Here is a 23,873-nt window from a genome sequence, read left to right on the forward strand (position 1 = left end):
TAGGCATCGTCCACAAAAAAATTTGTGCGTGACCCTGGGGGTCAGCTAGTATCCCTGTACCAAGTTTGGTGACCATATCCCCCCGTGATTTGGGTACCACAGGGCACTAAATTTATGGTACATTGGCCCGCTATGTTAATCCATGACTCTGATGGGGGTGGGAATTTGAGGGGGCCACAGCCCAGGCCCTGAAAGAGTCTAGGTTCCCTGAACATGTTTGGGGCCCACGTTGTGGCCCCTCCAAAATTCCCTACTGCGCCATATATTACCATAGGCTAGGCCAAACTAGCCTAAATCTAGGGCCCCACGGTAGCGTAACGATGTTGCCCAGGGGCACCAAACTTGGTATAGGGTTACTAGAGGACCCCCAGGGGCCACAAAATTTTTTTGGGGCCAATGCTTAATTTTCATGAGGACCTTCATGGGGGTGGAATTTGCCCAACCACCGCAGGACATAGGAACTGCAGAGCCAGGCTCTGCAAATATTGTTAAATAGCTAAGAGTCCAGAGATTCCTGCAGTACTCACCAATCCCCACTCCGCATTAGTGCCCGAGGGCCACACACTCCCAAGGGGCCCCCTAAAAAGCTGACCATAAAACTTCAGGCTAGCGACCTCAAAAATGTAGAGGTGTTAAAGGAAGACCTTCCCTACCTCTGGGCCTCTGGACTAATTTGGGGCCCGATCTGTGGCCCCTCAAATTCCTGATCGCGGCTGCACCATAGATTAACATAATGGGCCAGGCTAGCTTAAATGTAGGGCCCTGTGGTAGCCGAACCACGGTGCTCAGGGGCACCAAATTTGGCACATACATTTGTTTGGGGCCAATGCTTTATTTTCACAGGGACCTGCATTGGGGTAGACTTTAGCTGACCACCGTAGAATAGTCCAATGGTATCCAGCACTCCCTGCTGTGCCGTATGGCCCGGGGGCCACATACTCTCAAGGGGCCCTAGAAAAAGTTGATCAGGAAATTTTGAGCTAACAAACCCCAAAATGTTTGGGGTGGTAAAGGAAGGACCCCCCTACCTCTGTGCCAAATATGGCCCCCAGACTCATTTGGGGTCCTAGCTGTAGCCCCTCAAATTTCCAGACTAAGACTCTGCCATAGATTAACATAGCAGGCCAAGCTTCTATAAATGTAGAGCCCAAACCACGGGGGTTCAGGGCACCATACTTGGCAAACTTATACTAGAGGACCTCCAGTAGCCACACACATTTTTTGGGGGCAATGCCTAATTTTCACAGAGACTGGGATTGTGATCGAGTTTGGCCAAATATTGCAGAACATAAGTAATGCAAAGCCCCGCTTTACGGGTAATATCGGATAGCTAAGACTATGGGGATTAACTACTTGTCGACCAGGGCATAGCCCAATGATGGCTACAGCGTGGTCGGCCTATTCTGGGAGGGCGTACAGAGACATCCGAATCGCGCTTCCCACGGATTGTGTTAAAGGGCCAACAACAGGGGCCATTTACCATGTGATCGCTCCATCCAATGACAGAGCGATCATTTGTCAACAGAACGCTGCATGTCTGGTTTAGCGCTCTCTTCGCACGCTGTACACACCGATGGGCACCGCCCCTACCTCATCCATGCCCATCTCTGCCTCATCCATGCCCATCTCTGCCCTATTTATGCCCACCTGTGTCTCATGCCCATCTGTGTCTAAATCATGCCAATGAGTGCCTCCTCATTTGTGCCTCATCAGTGTGTCCCTCATCATGCAGCCTGTATCCCCCTGTCATTCAGCCTCTTTCCCCGCCGTCATTCAGCCCCTGTCCCTGCCGTCATCCACCCTGTGTCCCCGCCGTCATGCAGTTCATATCCCCCCGCCGTAATTTGGCCTGTGTCTGTGCCTCCGTCAGAGTCCTCCTTTACATCCAGTGTGTCCCTGTCAGAGTCCTCCTTTACATCCAGTGTGTCCCTGTCAGAGTCCTCCTTTACATCCGTGTCCCCATTAGAGTGCTCCTTTACATCTAGTGCTTCCCTATCAGAGTCCCCCTTTACATCAGTGTCCCAGTCAGAGTCCCCCTTTACATCAGTGTCCCCGTCAGAGTTCCCCTTTACATCAGTGTCCCCGTCAGAGTCCCCCTTTACATCCAGTGTCCCCGTTAGAGTCCTCCTTTACATCAGTGTCCCTATCAGAGTGCCCCGTTATGTGTCCCAGTCACATAGCTCCTTTATGACCCACGGTCAGAGTGCCCCTTTATTATTGCAGTCGGCGTGCCCCTTTAGTATTCCAGAGTGCCCTTTTATTATTGCAGTCGGCGTGCCCCTTTAGTATTTCAGAGTGCCCCTTCAATGTGTCCCATATGAGTACTGATCGTAGTATTTCAGAGTGCCCCCTTTAATGTGTCCCATATGAGTACTGATCGTAGTATTTCAGAGTGCCCCCTTTAATGTGTTCCATATGAGTACTGATCGTAGTATTTCAGGGTGCCCCTTTAATGTGTCCCATATGAGTACTGATCATAGTATTTCAGAGTGCCCCTTTAATGTGTGCCATATGAGTTATATATAGCTATATATATATATATATATATATATATATATATATATATATATATATATATATAGTGACTATATATATATATAGTAACTATATATATATATATATATATATATATATATATATATACACACACACATATATATATATATATATATATATATATATATATATATATATATACACATACTATATATATACACATACTATATATATATATATATATATATATATATATATATATATATATATATATATATATATATATATATATATATATATATATATATATATATATATATATAAATATACTATACTATATATATATATACTATAATATACTATATATATATATACTATAATATACTATATGAGTACTGATCATAGTATTTCAGGGTGCCCCTTTAATGAGTTATATATAGCTATATATATATAGTAACTATATATATATATATATATATATATATATATATATATATACATACACACACTATATATATATATATATATATATATATATATATATATATATATATATATAGTATATATATATATATATATATATATATATATATATATATATATATATATATATATATAAATATACTATACTATATATATACTATAATATACTATATAATATACTATACTACTATAATATATATAATATAATATACTATGTATAGTATATATATATATATATATATATAGTATAGTGTATATATATATTAGTTACATATAGCGACATTAGATTCTTCCCCGCTCTGTCTCTCGTCGGATTGTGCCCCCGACGGACTGCGCACGCGCCAAACCCAGCCGATCAGCTGTTCTGACAGGGTGACGTCACTTACGGAGCATGCGCAGTCCGACCCGGGCATTATCCGACGGAGGGCATTCCTCGACACGAAACCGGCCACATCTTTGACCACTAGGGAAAATTTTGGTGCCCCCTTGATGATTGACATATGCCACAGCCGTGGCGTTGTCCGATTGAATTCTTACCGGACACCCCTGCAGACGATTTGTTCACTAGGACAGGCAAAGCCTGATCACCTGAATTTCCAGGATATTGATCCGCAGACTGGATTCCTCTCGAGACCAAACTCCCTGGGCCAATTCTGTGCCCAAGGCACCTCCCCACCCAGGCAGGATGGCGTCAGTGGAAACTACTGTCCAGTACAGGGGAAGAAAGGACTTTCTCTGCCGGAGCGCCGGGGAACGGAGCCACCGCAACAAGGATCCCCTCATACTCTGGCACAACAGGACCAGATTGTCCAGGGACCGAGGATTCTTGTCCCATTTGGCCAAAATCTCCTATTTCAGAGGTCTGGTATGAAACGGAGCAAACGGAACTGCCTCGAAGGTGGAGACCATCAAAGCCTGCACTTACATGCAAGTCCTGAGAGATGACTGCCGGTTAGATAACAGGAGCCAAATCGCATGCTGCAACTTCAGCAGTTTTGTTTCTTGAAGAAACACCCGAGCCAAGGCTGAATCCAGAGTCAGGCCCAGGTAGTCCAATTTGTTGGTTGGAGTCAGAGCTGATTTTTGAAAATTCAGCATCCAATCGAACTCTTGCAGAATTTGCACAGTGATCTCCATATCGTCCTGTAGGTCAGACAGAGACTCTGTTCACAGAAGGAGATCATCCAGGTACCCCAGTATCGCAATCCTCCTCTGCCTGAGCAAGGCTAACAACAGGGCCGACACTTTTGTGAACACCCGAGGAGCTGAGGCGAGACCAAAGGGTAATGCCACAAATTGATAGTGCTCTTCGCCTACGGCAAAGCGAAGAAAACGCTGATGCCCGCCATATATTGGGATATGAAGGTAAGCGTCCTTGATATCAACAGAGGCCAGGAAATCCCATTGCTGAAGGGATGCTACTACCGTGTGAATAGACTCCATTCTGAATTTCTGAACCCGCACAAAGCGGTTCAGGGCCTTGAGTTCCAAGATTGGATGGACCTTGCCCTCCTTCCTATGGGACAGAAATAGATTTGAATAAAACCCCTGAAAATGTTCCAACTCTGGAACTGGTACAATGACTGAACCGCCCAAGAAGGCCCTGCAGCCGATCAGGGGACAGGCGCAGGTTGGAAGGAAAGAACCTTGCCAGACCAAAACTCGATCTTGTAACGGGACCTGATCAATTAGTGGACCCATTTGCCTTGAATGAAGGAGGTCCACTGGTCCTGAAAGAAGCAAAAACGTCCCCCCACCCCATGTACAGGTGAGGGCACCCCTTCACGCAGAGGAGGACTTGTCTGCAGGGCCAGCAGAGTCCGCTTTTGATTTACCAACCCATGGTCTCTTGGAACCTCCCGAGAATGTACGGGAAGATTTAGAACCCTTGTCCTGCAACCCCGCGGGACGAAAGGGCTGCTTGTGGGCCGAGAAGAAAGGACTATGTTTGCAGTGAGGCTCGATGCTTTTAGAAACCTGCAGAAGCAGGGTGCTCTTACCTCCTGTGAGACCTTTAATGATCTTTTCCATGGAAACTCCGTACAAGAGGTCCCCACCAAGGGGAGATCCGTCAGCACCTTTTTGGAGGCCTAGTCCGCAGACAAGCATTTCAGCCAAATCATGCGGTTTAGAGTCACGGCTGTCACTGACACCCTGCAGGCCAAACGGGCCGCATCACAGATATACTGTAACCCCTGTATCAACTGATCCGCCAGCTCAGGGGGATGCTGACCCTCTTCAGAGTCCTGGCGTAAAAGCTTTACCTGGGAGACCAAGGTTATGGCAAACACCGGCCTCAAAATTGAATCTGCCACGGTAAAAAGACCAGAGATTCTGCCTTCCTGTCTACAGGGTCTTTAAAAGACGGAGCATCCTCCACTGGTAGCAGTGTGGCTTTATATAACCTGGAAACCTAAGAATCCACCACCGGTGGAACTATCAGTTTCTTTAAAAGGGACCCCTTAATAGGATACCTAAAACGTAAAGGTTTCCTAGCGAAACACTTAGGCATCCCAACCATGCATTTTGGGGAACCCCACTGACTAGCGACAATCTCGTCGAAATAGGCAGGAAAAGGGAACACCTTAGTTACCTTGGATGGTCTACGATGGTACCAAACTGCAGCGGCGCAGCAGTAGCTGTGTCCCCTTTTTGTAAAGAATGCTGCACTGACGCAATCAGTGCCTCCACCAGCGCCTTTTCTTGCGCAGATGTACTAGAAGAGGAATCATCCTCACTGTCAGAGCACTCCCAAGTGCGTGGATGCAGATCCCGTGGGGTGATTGCATCTATGGCAGCCAAATGAGCCTCAGTATCTGAGAATGCAGAGGATGCAGGTAAAGGCGGGGGGGGGGCGCTTTTTGCTAGCTCTTTTTTGAAGAGCCCTATCCACTATGGACACCAGGGACTGCAGGACCGCTGTCATGGCCCCCAGGGCGGACCCAGACCCAGAGGGTCCTGCAGCCTCTGAGAGTGTGTCAGGTGGTGAGGGACTCCATAGTAACCTGGGAACCGCCAAGAATAGCTGTACAAAAAAGCTGTAAAAACGCTGTAAAACCCCCCACCGCTGCACCAATAGCACCACAGGTTGCAGCGCACCAAGCAGCGCTGCTATAGCAGAAGAGGGAATATGTACTCCAGGGGCTCACCACCACCGACTTGGGAGGACAGGGAGCACCAAGCTGCCTGCTGCTGGACACCGAACAGAAAGGAAGAGAAAACGGAAGTACTGCCACTAGAGGCCGACGGCTGATCACCGCTCCAAGAAAATGGCAGCCGCATTGATTTACATGCAAAACCACTAAAACATGGCACCTGACTACATAAACATGGCCGCCGAGTTCCCATGCAATCAGCCACGGGACTGTGGGCGTGCGAATCCTTACTTCAGCCCAGAAAGGGGGGCCCAGCCAGGGACGCCCCCAGGACATTTCTGCCCATAATGATGGCAAATGGAGCTGCCGCAGCTCCCTCCCCCTCCAGCCACAGCTCACCTCACACCCCACACCCAGGACAGCACAGCCACTCAGAAGAGGTAACTATGGAGGGGGAGGGGGTGTGTGTCAGCGCAGGAGAACCTCTCTAGTGAGGAGGGGATGCCATTAGGGTAGGAAGGACACATGGGGGGCCTACCAACCCAGAGAGGGGCCCCCACCCCCCCAAAATTTGAGAGGGGAGGGGGGACACTACTCACCACACCTTGGGACCGGCGGGCACCACTCCGGGCGGATCACCTCCCCATCTTGGAATGGGGGGTGCTGCGGGCCAGAGGTACGCTGCGACTCAGGCCGTGACCAGGTCGTGTTTGTCCTCACAAGGTGTTTCCCTCGCAGGCCAGCCCCCTTCCAGTGGGGCTATGTGGCGGCCAACCTAACGCGGAGCTGCACGCGCTCACTGGCCAGACTGGGGAGACCGTAAGTATCTAGGATATTCAGTGCCTTACTCAGTCCGGCAGTTGATTGAAGTTCTCACTGGAACAAACTTGATTATAGAAGGAAAAACAAAAGGCAAAAAAAGTTCAGTTTAAAAAGGAAAAAAGGTTGGAACGGTGATCCCAGCAGGGAGCTAGGTCCTTACTTTTGACTAGGCAGAAAAAAACTGAAGTCATAGTTACATAGTAGGTGAGGTTGAATAAAGACAATAGTCCATCCAGTTCAACCTGTGTAGGTGTGTGTGTGGCCGTAATCATCACACATACCCCTGAATGTTCTGATCCTTGAGATGTATGTCTAAGAGTCTTTTGAAAGCAACCATACTTCCCGCAGAAACCACCTCTTGTGTTAGAGAATTCCACAATCTTGTAGCTCTAACAGTAAAGAACCCCCCACATTGCCTGAGGTTAAAACGCTTCTCCTCTAAACGCAATGTATGCCTTCGAGTCCTCATGCACTCCCTACGACTGAATAGCTTTTTTTCTATGCCGAGATCACCATTGAGATATTTATAAATTGCCATCATGTCCCCTCTCAGGCGTCTCTTCTCCAGGGAGAATAAATCAAGCAATTGCAGACGCTCTTCATAATTAAGGTCCTCCAATCCTCTAATTAGTTTAGTTGCCCTTCTCTGGATCCTTTCCAGCTCCAACACATCCCTTCTGAGGACTGGCGACCAGAACTGGACAGAATACTCCAGATGTGGTCGGACCAGAGTTTTATAAAGTGGAAGGATTATAGTCTTATCTCTGGAATACATCCCTTTCTTTATGCATGCTAATATTCTGCTGGCTTTGGCAGCTGCCACTTGACATTGCAGGCTATTGCCTAGTCTATCATCTACCAAGACTCCCAGATCTTTCTCCATTTTTGATTCCCCTAACGTGTATTGTGCTTTTATGTTTTTAGTCCCCAAGTGCAAAACCTTACACCTCTCCACATTAAACCTCATTTGCCATGTCGTAGCCCACTCCGTTATTTTGTCCAGGTCATTTTGTAGGATATCTGCTTCATGCTGTGCAGTTATTGCCCTGCCCAATTTTGTATCATCTGCAAAAACTGATATAGAACTACTGATCCCGTCCTCAATGCTGTTTATGAATAACTTGAACAAGGTTGGTCCCAGGACTGAGCCTTGGGGGACCCCCGCTTACCACCTCAGACCAGTCTGAGTATGCGCTGTTTATTACCACCCTTTGGACACGCCCTTTTAGCCAATTCGGTATCCAAGAGCAAACCCTGCGGTCGATACCTGCAGACCTTATTTTATAAATTAGGCGCTTGTGGGGAACTGTATCAAACGCCTTGGCGAAATCCAGGTACACCACATCCACTGGTCTGCCCCTATCTAGCTCACAGCTCACCTCCTCGTAGAATGTTAAGAGATTGGTTTGACAAGAACGCCCATTTGTAAACCCGTGCTGATTACTGCTGATGATGTTGTTGTCTTTAGCAAACTCTACGATATAGTCCCTTATCATCCCCTCCAGAAGTGTACATACTATCGATGTCAGACTGACAGGCCTGTAATTACCCGGGACATGCCTCTGCCCTTTTGTGAATATCGGTATAGCTTTCCTCCAATCCCCTGGTATATTTCCTGTCATAATACTGTCAGCAAAGATCAGGAACAGTGGTCTAGATATAACCTTACTGAGTTCTTGGAGTACTCTTGGATGTACGCCATCCGGGCCTGATGATTTGTTGTGTTAATTTTATCCAGCCTTTACCTGATTTCACCCTCTGTTAGCCATAGCGGCAAGTCCTGTGTAATACTACTGACCATACAGTCATGGTCAGTGTACCCCTCCTTTTCCTGAGATGAGAAAAAGGCATTCAGCACGGTTGCCTTTTCAGTGTCCTCTGTAACCATCCCCCCATCTTCGTTAATTATGTGTGCAATATGCTCTGCCCTAGCTTTTTTGCTGTTGATATATTTAAAGAATTTCTTTGGGTTCTTTTTACTATCCTCTGCTATTTGTCTCTCAAAGTGGATTTTAGCCATTTTGATTTCATATTTACTTTTCTTACTTGCCTCCTTGTATTGTTCGAAACCTGATACTGTGCCCTTTGATTTATATTTCTTGAAGGCCATTTTTTTCCCCTAATACGTTTTTTAACATTACGGTTTAGCCAGCCAGGTTTGGCCTTGTCTCTTCTAAATTTATTTTTCATAGGAATGCACTGCAAGATGCATTTGTTTAATATGTTCCTAAAGCATTCCCATTTTTTCCTCCCTGGTCAGTGATCCCATGGTTTGGTCCCAGTTTACCCTTTCCATTAATGAGCACAATTTTGGAAAGTTTGCCCTTCTGAAGTTTAGGGTTCTTATGTTCCCCACTTGCCTTGTTATATTGTTATTTACGCTAAATGTGATCATCCTGTGATCGCTAGAGCCCAGGTTGTCCTGGACTCCTACCTCCGAGATTAGGTCTGGGTCATTAGTAATCAATAGATCCAGGACTGCATTTTCTCTAGTAGGAGAATCCACCAACTGTGACATGTAGTTGTCCTGTAAGGTTTCCATGAATAGACGGGCCTTCTGTGAGTGTGTAGTCAATGTCAGGATAATTGAAGTCCCCCAATATGATGACTGATCCCAGTTTTGCCACTTTACCCAACAGTGATATAAATTCCAGCTCTACCTCCTCCCTTTGGTTGGGTGGCCTATAGCAAACCCCCACAATTACTTTTCCCTTTTCTTCTTCCCTCTGGAGTAATACCCACACGGATTCTAACTCCATACTCATCCCCTCCATAACCCTTACATTATCCTTGACATAGAGACATACCCCTCCCCCTCTTTTTCCTACCCTGTCCTTCCGGTACACCGCATACCCTTGGATATTGACAAGCCAGTCAAGTGAGGGAACAAACTAAGTTTCCGTTATTCCCACAAGGTCTATGTCTTCCTCGTGTACTAACATTTCCAACTCATCCATTTTATTAGCTAGGCTCCTGGCATTAGCATATACCCCTCTTAGTTTTGTGGAAGTTGATCGTGAATGGTGATTATGTTTATTCCTGTTTGGTCTGATGTTTTCCCGCACAGACCCCCCAATTGACGTTATGGAACTACTGTCGCTGCTGACTCTACTACTGCCTTCTGTCCTTTGCTCCCTCCTCACTGACTCTACATCTGAGCCCTCCCCCCCGTCTCCTAGTTTAAAAGCCCCTCCAACTTGGTGGCCATCTTTCTCCCCAAAAGAGTTGTACTGTCCCCATTAAGCCCATCCTTACTAAAGAGCCGGTAGCCGACTAAAGAGCCGGTAGCCGGTAGCCGACTGAGAAGTCAGCCCAGTTCTCCATGAACCCAAACCCCTCCTTCCTACACCAATTCCTCAGCCACTTGTTAAGTTCCCTAATCTCCTTCTGCCTTTCCTGTGTGGCTCGAGGTACCGGCAGTATTTCAGAGAAAACCAACTTGGAGGTCCTATTCCTCAATCTATTACCTAAGTCCCTGAAATCGTTCTTTAGGATCCTCCACCTTCCTCTTACTTGGTCATTAGTGCCCACATGCACCATGACCGCTGGGTCATCCCCAGCCCCGCCCAATAATCTGTCTAACCGATCCGCGATGTGCCGAACTTGAGCGCCCGGTAAACAACATACTGTTCGGCTACCGCAATCTTTTCGACAGATTGCCCTCTCTGTCCTCTTGATAATTGAGTCCCCAACTACCACAACCTGTCTAACCTTTCCAGAGACACGGTCCCCCTTCTTCCTGGACCCGCCGCTCCCCTGGCAGCTGGGGGAGGGTGCCTGCTCCAGCACTGCCACCCCTGAGCTGATATCCCCCTCAACCTGCAACATGGCAAATTTGTTAGGGTGAACCAACTCAGGACTGGCCTCCCTTACACTCTTCCCACTACCCTTCCTAACGGTAACCCAACTGCCTACCTCTGATGCCTGTGTCTCCTCTACTCCTCCCTCCTCTATGCTGGCCCCTGTCAGCGCCTGATGGGTAATGTCCAAGCTCCTTTCCAGGTTGTTGATGCAACGCAGTGTTGCCACTATGTTTTCTAGATCCAGGATCTGGGCTTCCAGAGAAACAAGTCGCACACATCCTGCACAGCAGTGTTCGCCCTTGATTGGTTCATCAAGGAACGCATACATGGAGCAGGAAGTGCACTGAGTGGCATCCGCAATCCTGTTGTACATTATTACCCACTACTCTATGGGGATAATGGTAATGACCTGCTATTCCTTACCTACACTACCTCTATCTCCCCTGGTACTAAACCTGGGGTACTCAACAGTCACTAAGATACTTGCCAGTCGCTAAGATACTCAGTCGTTAGGATACTCACCAGTTGCTAAGATACTTACCAGTCTTCCCAGGTACTCAGTCGAAGAGCACGCTCAGTCAGTCGCAGGGCACCATCAGTCACGGTCGGTCGCAGTGCACAGTCAGTCAAGGGCACAGCCAGTCACAGGACACAATCAGTCACAGGGCACAGTCAGTCACAGATCGCTAAACGTCACAGAGCATGGTCAGTCAGTCGCAGATTGCTATCAGTGACAGAGCACAGTCAGTCGCAGGTCGCTATCAGTCGCAGAGTACGGTCAGTCACAGAGCACTGTCAGTCAGTCGCAGATTGCTAACAGGCGCAGAGCACGGTCAATCACAGATCACTATCAGTCACAGAGAACGGCCAGTCAGTCGCAGATCGCTATCAGTCGCAGAGCACGGTCAGTCAGTTGCAGATCACTATCAGTCGCAGAGCACGGTCAGTCACAGATCTCTATCAGTCGCAAAGCACGGTTAGTCAGTCACAGAGCACGGTCAGTCAGTCACAAATCACTATCAGTCGCAGAGTACGGCCAGTCACAGATCGCTATCAGTCGCAGAGCACAGTCGGTCAGTCACAGATCGCTATTAGTCGCAGATCGCTAGATCAGTCCCAGAGCACAGTCACACAGCTATCAGTCGCAGATCACAGTCACCCGGCTATCAGTCGCAGAGCACAGTCACACGGCTATCAATCGCAGAGCACAGTCACACGGCTATCAGTCGCAGAGCACAGTCACACGGCTATCAGTCGCAGAGCAAAGTCACACGGCTATCAGTCGCAGAGCACAGTCACACGGCTATCAGTCGCAGAGCACAGTCACACGGCTATCAGTGGCAGAGCACAGTCACACGGCTATCAGTCGCAGAGCACAGTCACACGGCTATCAGTCGCAGAGCACAGTCACACGGCTATTGGTTCACAGAGCCCAGTCACACAGCTCTGTCCCCTGCGTTGCTTGCAGCTGCTGCCTCACACACCGGGGATGGTCTCCTCCTCCTCTCCTCCTCCCTTGCTTCTGGGAACGCTCTCCTCAGTATACTATTGCAGGAAGTGGGAGTTTTATCCCCGGGACTGCCCTATAGGTGTAGTCAATTATTTTCCACCTAGTATCCAACTCCTAAGAATAGCATCATAACTCAAGGGTCAAAGAAGATATGGAGCTGTGTCCGGCAATAAACGAAAGAGAGAAATTAACTTTTTGATGATATTCCAATTTATTTAGATGCACCTGTGCAGTATACAGTATATACAGTATATGTGCATTGATTTAGCAGCACAATATTTCTATGGACTTGAATTTTGTTTGATGAAAAGTTTTTTAATTATAGTCACTGGGACAGGGCCGGACTGGCCTAGCGGGATACCGGGAAATTTCCCGGTAGGCTGCCTGCCCTGGGGCCGCTTTGGACTGTGGGCAGCTGCTGCGGTCAGTGACACGATAGAGCGTGGGTGCCTGCAGCTAGTTCTCCTGACTGTGACTGAGCGGTGAGCAGCAGCGGCACCGCGAGCAGCTGCACAGCTAACCAATCACGCGTGCCTGCACACCGGATTGGTTCGCTGTGCCGCTACTCACAACGTGATTGGTTCGCTGTGCCGCACTCACCGCTCGGTCAAGAGAACTAGCTGCGGGCTGGGCATGGGGCAGACTGAACATGTGGGATGGATGTGTCAGGCTGTGTTCTTCTTCTTTTACCTTAGGTAAGTCTCTCTGGTCTCTGCATTGAAGGGGACACGGCATGCTGGTCACTACATTGATGAGGGGGTACGCTGGTCACTACATTGATGGATGCTGGCCTGGTCACTACATTGATGGGGGGTACGCTGGTCACTACATTGATGGATGCTGGCCTGGTCACTATATTGATGGGGGGGGGTACGCTGGTCACTACACTGATGGCTGCTGGCCTGGTCACTACATTGATGGGGGGGTACGCTGGTCACTACATTGATGGGGGGCATTCTGGTCACTACATTGATGGGGGGCATGCTGGTCACTACATTGATGGGGGGCATGCTGGTCACTACATTGATGGGGGGTACGCTGGTCACTACATTGATGGGGGGCACGCTGGTCACTACATTGATGGAGGCATGCTGGTCACTGCATTGAAGGGGACACAGCACGCTGGTCACTGCATTGATGGGGGGGCACGCTGGTCACTGCATTGATGGGGGTACGCTGGTCACTACATTGATGGATGCTGACCTGGTCACTACATTGATGGGGGGTACGCTGGTCACTACATTGATGGGGGGCATGCTGGTCACTACATTGATGGGGGAATGCTGGTCACTACATTGATGGGGGCATGCTGGTCAGTGCATTGATGGGGGGCAAGCTGGTCACTACATTGAATGGGGGCACACTGTAGTAACTCTGCATTGAATGGGGGCACGCTATAGTAACTCTGCACTACTAAAAATGCGCGACGAAGAGGATCTGCCGCAAAAAAATAACAACTTTAATTTAATCTATATACATTTTGTGGAAAATAACTTATTTTTAGTGTAATTGAACACTTTGTATATTGACCCCCCCAAAATAATACCTTGCCAACCCTTTGCCACCCCTGTTTTAAAAGTCTAGCTCCGCCACTGGCTGCGGTGCCCAGGACCAATCCTGGGCGGGTGGCCGGGTGCACAGAAGAGCGGGTGCGCTGTGAGCTGAGACAGAGGGGAGGAGGGTCAAAGTCCTCTTCTCCCTCCTCCCCTCCTTGTGTACGACACACAAGGCTTGAGTCTGAACTGTAAGTCCCGCCTCCTAGACCACCTCCTGTGATAGGGGGAACACTAATTCAATGCTGTGAAATTGAATCAGTGTGACGTGATCATAGGAGCAGGTCTTGGAGGCAGGACTTTCTTACAGTGGCATCCCGGGCAATTCAAATCCAAGCTCCCTGACACCGCAGGAGATTGCTGATGTATGTGATCCAGGCACAGGTAGGCTTCATTTGGTGGGCACTGATGAGGCTGCATTTGGTGGGCATGGATGAGGCTGCATTTGGTGGGCACTAATTAGGCTGCATTTGGTGGGCATGGATTAAGCTGCATTTGGTGGGCACTGATTAGGCTGCATTTGGTGGGCACACATTAAGCTGCATTTGGTGGGCGCGGATTAGGCTGCATATGGTGGGCACGGATGAGGCTGCATTTGGTGGGCACGCATTAAGCTGCATTTGGTGGGCAGGGATTAGGCTGCATTTGGTGGGCACAGATGAGGCTGCATTTGGTGGGAACTAATTAGGCTGCATTTGGTGGGCAGGGATTAGGCTGCATTTGGTGGGCACGGATGAGGCTGCATTTGGTGGGAACTAATTAGGCTGCATTTGGTGGGCACAGATGAGGCTGCATTTGGTGGGCACAGATGAGGCTGCATTTGGTGTGGGCACTGATTAGGCTTTATTTGGTGGGCACGGATGAGGCTGCATTTGGTGGGCACTGGAAGGCTGCACTGATCTCTTGTATCATGTCTGCAGTCTCTGACAATCTCTTGTATCATGTCTGCAGCCTCTGACAATCTCTTGTATCATGTCTGCAGCCTCTGACCATCTCTTGTATCATGTCTGCAGTCTCTGACCATCTCTTGTATCATGTCCTCAGTCTCTGACCATCTCTTGTATCATGTCTGCAGTCTCTAACCATCCCTTGTATCATGTCTGCAGCCTCTGACCATCTCTTGTATCATGTCTGCAGTCTCTGACCATCTCTTGTATCATGTCTGCAATCTCTGACCATATCTTGTATCATGTCTGCAATCTCTGACCATCTCTTGTATCATGTCTGCAGTCTCTGACCATCTCCTGTATCATGTCTGCAGCCTCTGACCATCTCTTGTATCATGTCTGCAGTCTCTGACCATCTCTTGTATCATGTCTGCAATCTCTGACCATATCTTGTATCATGTCTGCAATCTCTGACCATCTCTTGTATCATGTCTGCAGTCTCTGACCATCTTATGTATCATGTCTGCAGTCTCTGGCCATTACTTGTATCATGTCTGCAGTCTCTGACCATCTCTTGTATCATGTCTGCAGTCTCTGGCCTTCTCTTGTATCATGTCTACAGTCTCTAGCCATCTCTTGTATCGTGTCTGCAGTCTCTGACCATCTCTTGTATCATGTCTGCAGTCTCTGACCATCTCTTGTATCATGTTTGCGGTCTCTGACCATCTCTTTTATCATGTCTGCAGTCTCTGGCCATTACTTGTATTATGTCTGCAGTCTCTGATCATCTCTTGTATCATGTCTGCAGTCTCTGGCCATTTCTTGTATCATATCTGCAGTCTCTGACCATCTCTTGTCTCATGTCTGCAGTCTCTGACCATCTCTTGTATCATGTCTGCAGTCTCTGACCATCTCTTGTATCATGTCCTCAGTCTCTAACCATCTCTTGTATCATGTCTGCAATCTCTGACCATCTCTTGTATCATGTCTGCAATCTCTGACCATCTCTTGTATCATGTCTGCTGCCTCTGAACATTTCTTGTATCATGTCTGCAGTCTCTGACCATCTCTTGTATCATGTCTGCAGTCTCTGACCATCTCTTGTATCATGTCTGCAGTCTCTGGCCATCTCTTGTATCATGTCTGCAGTCTCTGGCCATCTCTTGTATCATGTCTGCAATCTCTGACCATCTCTTGTATCATGTCTGCAGTCTCTGACCATCTCTTGTATCATGTCTGCGGTCTCTGACCATCTCTTGTATCATGTCTGCGGTCTCTGGCCATTACTTGTATTATGTCTGCAGTCTCTGATCATCTCTTGTATCATGTCTGCAGTCTCTGGCCATTTCTTGTATCATATCTGCAGTCTCTGACCATCTCTTGTCTCATGTCTGCAGTCTCTGACCATCTCTTGTATCATGTCTGCAGTCTCTGACCATCTCTTGTATCATGTCTGCAGCCTCTGATCATCTCTTGTATCATGTCCTCAGTCTCTAACCATCTCTTGTATCATGTTTGCAGTCTCTGATCATCTCTTGTCTCATGTCTGCAGTCTGACCATCTCTTGTATCATGTCTGCAGTCTCTGACCATCTCTTGTATCATGTCTGCAGCCTCTGATCATCTCTTGTATCATGTCCTCAGTCTCTAACCATCTCTTGTATCATGTCTGCAGTCTCTGACCATCTCTTGTATCATGTCTGCAGTCTCTGACCATCTCTTGTATCATGTCTGCAGCCTCTGATCATCTCTTGTATCATGTCCTCAGTCTCTAACCATCTCTTGTATCATGTCTGCAGTCTCTGACCATCTCTTGTATCATGTCTGCAGTCTCTGACCATCTCTTGTATCATGTCTGCGGTCTCTGACCATCTCTTTTATCATGTCTGCGGTCTCTGACCATCTCTTTTATCATGTCTGCAGTCTCTGGCCATTACTTGTATCATGTCTGCAGTCTCTGATCATCTCTTGTATCATGTCTGCAGTCTCTGGCCATTTCTTGTATCATATCTGCAGTCTCTGACCATCTCTTGTATCATGTCTGCAGTCTCTGACCATCTCTTGTATCATGTCTGCAGCCTCTGATCATCTCTTGTATCATGTCCTCAGTCTCTAACCATCTCTTGTATCATGTCTGCAGTCTCTAACCATCTCTTGTATCATGTCTGCAGTCTCTGACCATCTCTTGTATCATGTCTGCAATCTCTGACCATCTCTTGTATCATGTCTGCTGCCTCTGAACATTTCTTGTATCATGTCTGCAGTCTCTGACCATCTCTTGTATCATGTCTGCAGTCTCTGACCATCTCTTGTATCATGTCTGCAGTCTCTGACCATCTCTTGTATCATGTCTGCAGTCTCTGGCCATCTCTTGTATCATGTCTGCAGTCTCTGACCATCTCTTGTATCATGTCTGCAGTCTCTGACCATCTCTTGTATCATGTCTGCTGTCTCTGACCATCTTTTGTACCATGTCTGCAGCCTCTGACTATTTCTTGTCTTTTATAATGCCTGCAGTGAGTCTCTGAGGGGGAGTCTGGAGAGAAATCAAGAGTTGGAGTGGCGCTGGGATGGGGGGTCATAGGAGAAATCATATGTATGTGGACTGTTGAGAGGAGACTATAGGATAAAACTAGAGCCACCAAGCTGGAGCCGACTAACTGAGCCCTGCACGGTGCACCTGAGAGGAGGTCAGGGACAGCGCCATCAGGCAAGTCTGAAGGGGGGGGGGTCAGTGATGGCTCCCCTTATATCATTACCCTCCCCCCACACACACACACATTCCCAGAGTTCCTGGGGTCCCCCTGGATTGCTCCACCTTCACCACTTTTAACCGGAATTTTCTTGGCGTAAATGGCGTTATGCTGTTGGCCCGGTATAATAATGCTATGGGGCTGGTATGAAATTATTTCCAGGGCTGGTTTTTATTACCAGTCCGGCCCTGCACTGGGATATTGTCATTATATATGGAGAGTACAAATAGTATTATGGTTAGTCTGTAATACATATGCTGGATTTGTTTTAGGCAGGAGGGTGTCACCATTAGTGTTTATATGCAATCACTTATTTGAAGTTTATTAAGATTTATTTTTTTCATTTTGTCTTTGACTGGTCAATGCTGTCACCATTATTGTGTATATACAGTATGGTATAAATACATGTTTATAGGTTAACAAGGTCCAGCTGTACTTTATTTTTTAACATTTTTTTTTTTGCTTTGAGGTATGGGAACACGTCAGTGCTGACTGCCACCTATTCACTTTAGAGGGGTTGCCCAGTAGTCTTTTCATATTTTTTACTACATATGAAATTTATGATGATTAGCACCTGCTTGGTATAAATAATTGTTTAATCATACCCCCCTACTCTAATCCTAAAAATCGCTGACATTGTGTACAAAATGTTCAAATGTAAGAATTGATGCTGGCTTGAAGGCATAGTGTTGTCACACCAAATATTGATTTGATTTAGATATTTCTTCTATTCGCTCACTTTGCATTTTGTAAATTGATAAAAATAAATATTTAAAATATATATTTTTTTGAAAGCATCCTTACTGTACAGCATTTCTTCAAACCTATGTAAAACTTTGGCACAGTACCATATATATATATATATATATATATATATATATATATATATATATACATATATATACATATATATACACTGAACAAAATTATAAATGCAACACTTGTTTATGCCCCCATTTTGCATGAGCCGAACTCAAAGATCTAAGAAAACCAGGATTTACCTGTGAAGAGAACACCTCTCCAAAGTGCCAGACGCCATAGAATGTGAGCATTTGCCGACTCAAGTCGGTTACAACAATAAACTACAGTCAGGTAGAGATCCCAACGAGGACGAGCATGCAGATGAGCTTCCCCGGTGACAGATTCTGACAGTTTGTGCAGGAATTCTTTGGTTATGCAAATCGATTGTTGCAGCAGCTGTCCGGATGGCTGGTCTCAGACGATCTTGGAGGTGAAGATGCTGGATGTGGAGTCCTGGGCTGGTGTGGTTACACGTGGTCTGCAGTTGTGAGGCAGGTTGGATATACTGCCAAATTCTCTGAAACGCCTTTGGAGATGGCTTATGGTAGAGAAATGAACATTCAATTCATGGGCAACAGCTTTGGTGGATATTCCTTTAGTCAGCATGCCAATTGCAGGCTCCCTCAAAACTTGCGATATCTGTGGCATTGTGCTGTGTGGTAAAAGTGAACATTTTAGAGTGGCCTTTTATTGTGGCAAGCATAAGGCACACCTGTGCAATAATCACGCTGTCTAATTAGCATCTTGATATGCCACACCTGCGAGGTGGATGGATTATCTTGGCAAAGGAGAAGTGCTCACTAACACATATTTAGACAGATTTGTGAACAATATTTGAGAGAAATAGGCCTTTTGTGTACATAGAAAAAGTCTTAGATCTTTGAGTTCAGCTCATTAAAAATGGGGGCAAAAACAAAAGTGTTGCTTTTAAAATTTTGTTCAGTGTATATACTGTATATATGCATACACACACATGCACACTTATGTTATGCAAAAATGTTCAACAGCTTACTGTTTACAGTTCCATTTTTCACAAGTGGACATTCATTCCAAGGTAGTGGATACTGAAATGACTGGAAAAAGTAGAATATGCTCCATCCAATGATGACATTATAATACAGGCCAACAAAGAAGCAAACCTAGGAAAAAAACATCAGGGTGGTCACTATTAGCATCATAAGTAAATCATCTAGAATACCATTGCTGTGTTATTCCAGGATTTTTAATCTGCAGATGCTCTGAACATTTTATGCAAGCTTTCTAAGACATTGTGGTCCAACGCATAAAACCTGAGTAATGAATGGATGGGAGTAACATATTTTTGAGGTTGCAAGTTTGATGGATACCATACTTATCCGTGTTTCACTACTTAGGCAACCACTAAACTAGCACAAGCAAATTAGGCATCCCAACAACTAATATATACACTTTTGTTCCAGGCCAGTGACTCATTAAATAGTGAAAGATAGAAAAGCATAACAGGGTTCTGTGTTGGGGAGAATGCTGTTCAATTTATTTAATAATGATAAAGAGGGTGGAATCAACAGTTCAATTTCAGTGATTGCTGATGATACCAAATTATGCAGGAAAATAACTTTAGAACGGTATTATTACAGGAACAACTTGAAAAAAATCAGGGTTGGGCAACTACATAGATGAGTTTCAATACTTGGAAAAACGGAATTTTTGTAAAATCTTACCTGTAAAATTCCTTTCTCTGAGTCCTCCGACAGTCGCCGCCTCTTCATATTCGTCACATATGGGGTATTAGACTTTGCTCCGAAGGAGTAGCTAGGCAACAGAATATGTTAACAATAAAGCTTTTAACATATCCCACCCTCAAGGGGTGGTCCCCTCAGTCAATACCCTCCTACTTCCTGCAACCATATCTCAGTTTTAGTGGAATAGCAGTAGAGTATACAATCAAACCCCAAAAGAGGGGCGGGGGCGGCGACTGTCGGAGGACTCAGAGAAAGGAATTTTACAGGTAAGATTTTACAAAAATTCCGTTTTCTCTTACGTCCTCCGACAGTCGCCGCCTCTTCATATTCGTCACATATGGGGACGTCCCAAAGCAGTGCAAACATGAGGGGTGGGAAACGCATCCGCGACGAAAGGCAACGCAGTCTCCGCATCAAAGAAAGGAACCTTACCAAAGGAAGGAAACCAGCTGGGCAACAGCAAAAAACAAGTGCTCAACAGGAGCAACAACCCAGGAAAAGACAAAAAACCCGGGGATACAAAACTTATCCCAACAGCCAGGAGTCCCCAACAAGGGACCCTAGGGAACAGCCGCACTAAGAACCTTGCGGCCAAAGGAAGCATCCGCCGATGCCTGAACATCTACTTTGTAGAATTTTGTGAAAGTGTGCACGGTCGACCAAGTCGCCGCCTTACACACCTGGGCTACAGAAGCCCCATGACGACAGGCCCAAGACGTACTCAGAGATCTAGTAGAGTGCGCCTTCACAGGCACAGGGGGAACCTTCCCCTGCAAAGCATAGGCCTGTTCAATGGTCTGCCTGATCCATTTGGCGATGGTAGAGGCCGAAGCCGCCATGCCCTTCCGAGGACCCTCTGGAAGAACAAACAAGGAGTCCGTCTTTCGAAAAGACTCAGTCGATTTAAGGTAAACCCTTATCGCCCGAACAACATCCAGAGAATGCAATCTCACCTCCTTTGGATGTTTAGGCTTCGCGCACAACGAAGGCAAGACAATATCCTCATTAAGATGGAATTCCGAAACTCGTTTCGGAAGGAACAAAGGATTAGGTCGCAAGACCACCTTATCCAAATGAATAACCAGGTACGGAGACTTGCAGGACAAAGCCGCCAGCTCCGACACTCTGCGAGCCGAAGTGATCGCCACCAAAAAGGCGACCTTTTTGGACAACATAGACAACGAGATCTCCCTGATCTGTTCAAAAGGAGCACGTTGTAACACAGATAGAACGAGATTCAAGTCCCAAGGGGGCAGAGGATCCCGCCTAGGGGGGACCAGATGCCGCACACCCTGAACAAAGGTGCCAACCAAGGAATTGGAAGCCACGGGACGTTGAAACAGAACGGCCAGTGCAGACACCTGACCCTTTATCGTAGCCAGCGCCAAACGCTGATCAACACCCGTTTGAAGGAAAGACAGCACACGGGAAACCGAGTACGTGCGGGGTGAAAACCCCCTGGACTCACACCAGGCAAAATAGGCCTTCCAAGTACGGTAATAAACCTTCCCTGAGGAAGACTTCCTCGCATTGATCAAAGTATGAACGACCTCTGGAGAGAGACCCCTCTCCTTCAGGACCTCGGTCTCAACAGCCAGGCCGTCAAAGCCAGCGACTGTAAAGCAGGATGGTATATCGGTCCTTGAGACAGTAGATCGTCTCGAAGAGGCAGACGCCACGGGGCGTCGACCGCCAGATTCACGAGGTCTGCGTACCAGGACCGGCGAGGCCAGTCCGGTGCCACAAGAATCACCGTGTTGCGTTCCGAGTGTAACCTGCGAAGGAACCTGGACAGCAACTGAATCGGTGGAAACGCGTACATCAGCCTGTACTGATAACAAAGGAATATTCCCCTAGGTTTGGGATTTTTTAGGCACAAGTTTATAAATGATTCAAAGATCAATGCAGAAAATTATAACATTTATTAAAGTGATAAATAAAGTGGTGTAAACATTAAAAAGAAGAACATTACAGGCAATGTGTGATCATCAAGAATACAACCATATCCGTGAGATGACTCTAACCAGTACCCAATATATTTCGGGAAATTAGTTCCCTTCTTCAGGGGTGGTTTCAAAACGGAGCAGTGTTCTAATAAACAAAAACAACAGTATTATAATTATGCCATTGAACATAATAGAGGTATTCTATTAACATATACATCATTCATATACATATAATGTCTCGTAATCCACATATTATTAAAAAGTAGGTTGCATAGTTGTTGATGTAGTTGGAAAAACAAACACTTACATGGTTAGTCTTGTGATAAAACATGAAGCCTGTAGGGTGATTAAAAACAAGCTGGTCTTCCACATATGTAAGTCCACCGTCCTAGATATTTGTGTATCCCATGGGTCAAAAAATGACCAGTATAATGGACTGTATCATGGAAAGGATCTTATTATAGGTCTTCTGTCTCCTAGCAGGTGTGGGAACCTGAAGTCCCAAAGCAAAAGGCCGAGACACCAAGAAGTAGACAATATGGACCAACTAAGGGGAGAAATATAGCATATAGGGAATATGTTAGTTAGTTTAGGAGTCACTAGAGATCTCCAAAGGATTTGCAGGGCATCTGGGTCATCGTAGATGAAATCCAGTGTGTCCTGTCATAATATATAAAAAAATAGCCAATTACCTGTATGGTCTTGGGCAGCAGGTAACACATATGAGGATCGACCAGCGTGGTCAGAAAGATGTGAGGATTGCAAGGGAGGTGTATGGATTTAAATATTACCTTAATTAGGTCCCATTGTCCACAGCTGGTGCTCTGCCTAACGGGGCTTCCTGGACAGCGGACGCCAGGAACAGCCCCGCCGCCGAGAATGCGCATAACATGCGTCATCGCGCCGGCGGAAACGGAAATGGCGTCCGCGTTCCACCGGCACGGGTCACGTAACCGGAAGTGGATAACCACATCCGGTTTACGAGTGGCCGGGCCCGCCCATGTCTGCAGAGAGCTGCAATGGGCAGGGCCGACCAGAGACAGCGAGCGCCAATACGGCGGTCTGTCTCACCCGTGCCAGGGTTACCATAGAAACCAGGAAGACAGAGAGAACGAGTATATTGAGTAATACATAAAAATTATAAAGCTATTAAGGCATTATGGTGATTATCTCGCCAAATAAAGCCCAAATGATGTTAAAAGGAAAAGGATGATTATTTCGAATGGGAATTATCATAGACTTGAAAATAAAATCTATGTAAGGATTATGTGCGGTGGACATTTAACATATAGGGGGACACAGCCTATGATTAATTACTCCTTTACAAATCTGTGTGAACAAGATGGTATAATAGTAGACATAATCGACATTGAATATTAGAGGGGAGGTACATATATATGGAAAGATATGCATCATATAAAATACAGACAGATGTATAATGCATCTATTTTTGTTTTTACTTTTCCATTCCACCTGAAGTGAAACCCTCCAGAAATGGCTTGAATGACAGGGTTCCATTCAAACCTGGGGGTTCAGTGGCTTTTAAGGAATGTATCCACCTCAACTCCAGCTGGAGGAGACTTTTGTTCCAGTCTCCTCCCCTGGGGCTAGGGTGGACACGATCCAATATTAGGAATTTAATCCTAGGGAATTTGCCTCCATGGACCAGACTCACGTGGCGTCCAAGAGGGAGTTCAGGGTCTGGCTTGCGCATGCTAAGAATGTGACGGTACGCGCGTCGCCAGAACTCCTGTTTTGTTTTTCCTATGTAGAAGCATCCGCATGTACATAGGAGTATATAAATGACACCGATCGTGCGACAATTTGCAAAGTGTCGCGCTTTAAAAATTTGACCATTCGGTAGATTGGGAAATTTTTGTGTCAACATAAAGCCACAATAGTGGCATGAACCACATATATAGGTACCCTTATATTTGCAACATGTCATATCACTACTGTTAAATTCACTCCGGACAAGCTTGTCACGGAGGGCCGGAGCTCTTT

At 46.5% G+C, this 23,873-nt stretch overlaps 1 protein-coding gene across 1 annotated transcript in view; it reads right to left on the reverse strand.

Annotated features, from left to right (window-relative positions):
• Positions 1-23,873, reverse strand: part of SLC6A17 (solute carrier family 6 member 17) — a 1,289,761-nt gene that overhangs the window by 1,049,966 nt on the left and 215,922 nt on the right. The window contains exon 3 of the mRNA XM_082246730.1: positions 19,215-19,341. Within this exon, the coding sequence (XP_082102856.1) occupies positions 19,215-19,341 (127 nt within the window). The remainder of the gene's footprint in view (positions 1-19,214; positions 19,342-23,873) is intronic.

This window comes from Pelophylax lessonae (assembly GCF_965119305.1).
Source record: "Pelophylax lessonae genome assembly, chromosome: 2".
In the NCBI taxonomy this organism is placed as follows: Eukaryota; Metazoa; Chordata; class Amphibia; order Anura; family Ranidae; genus Pelophylax; species Pelophylax lessonae.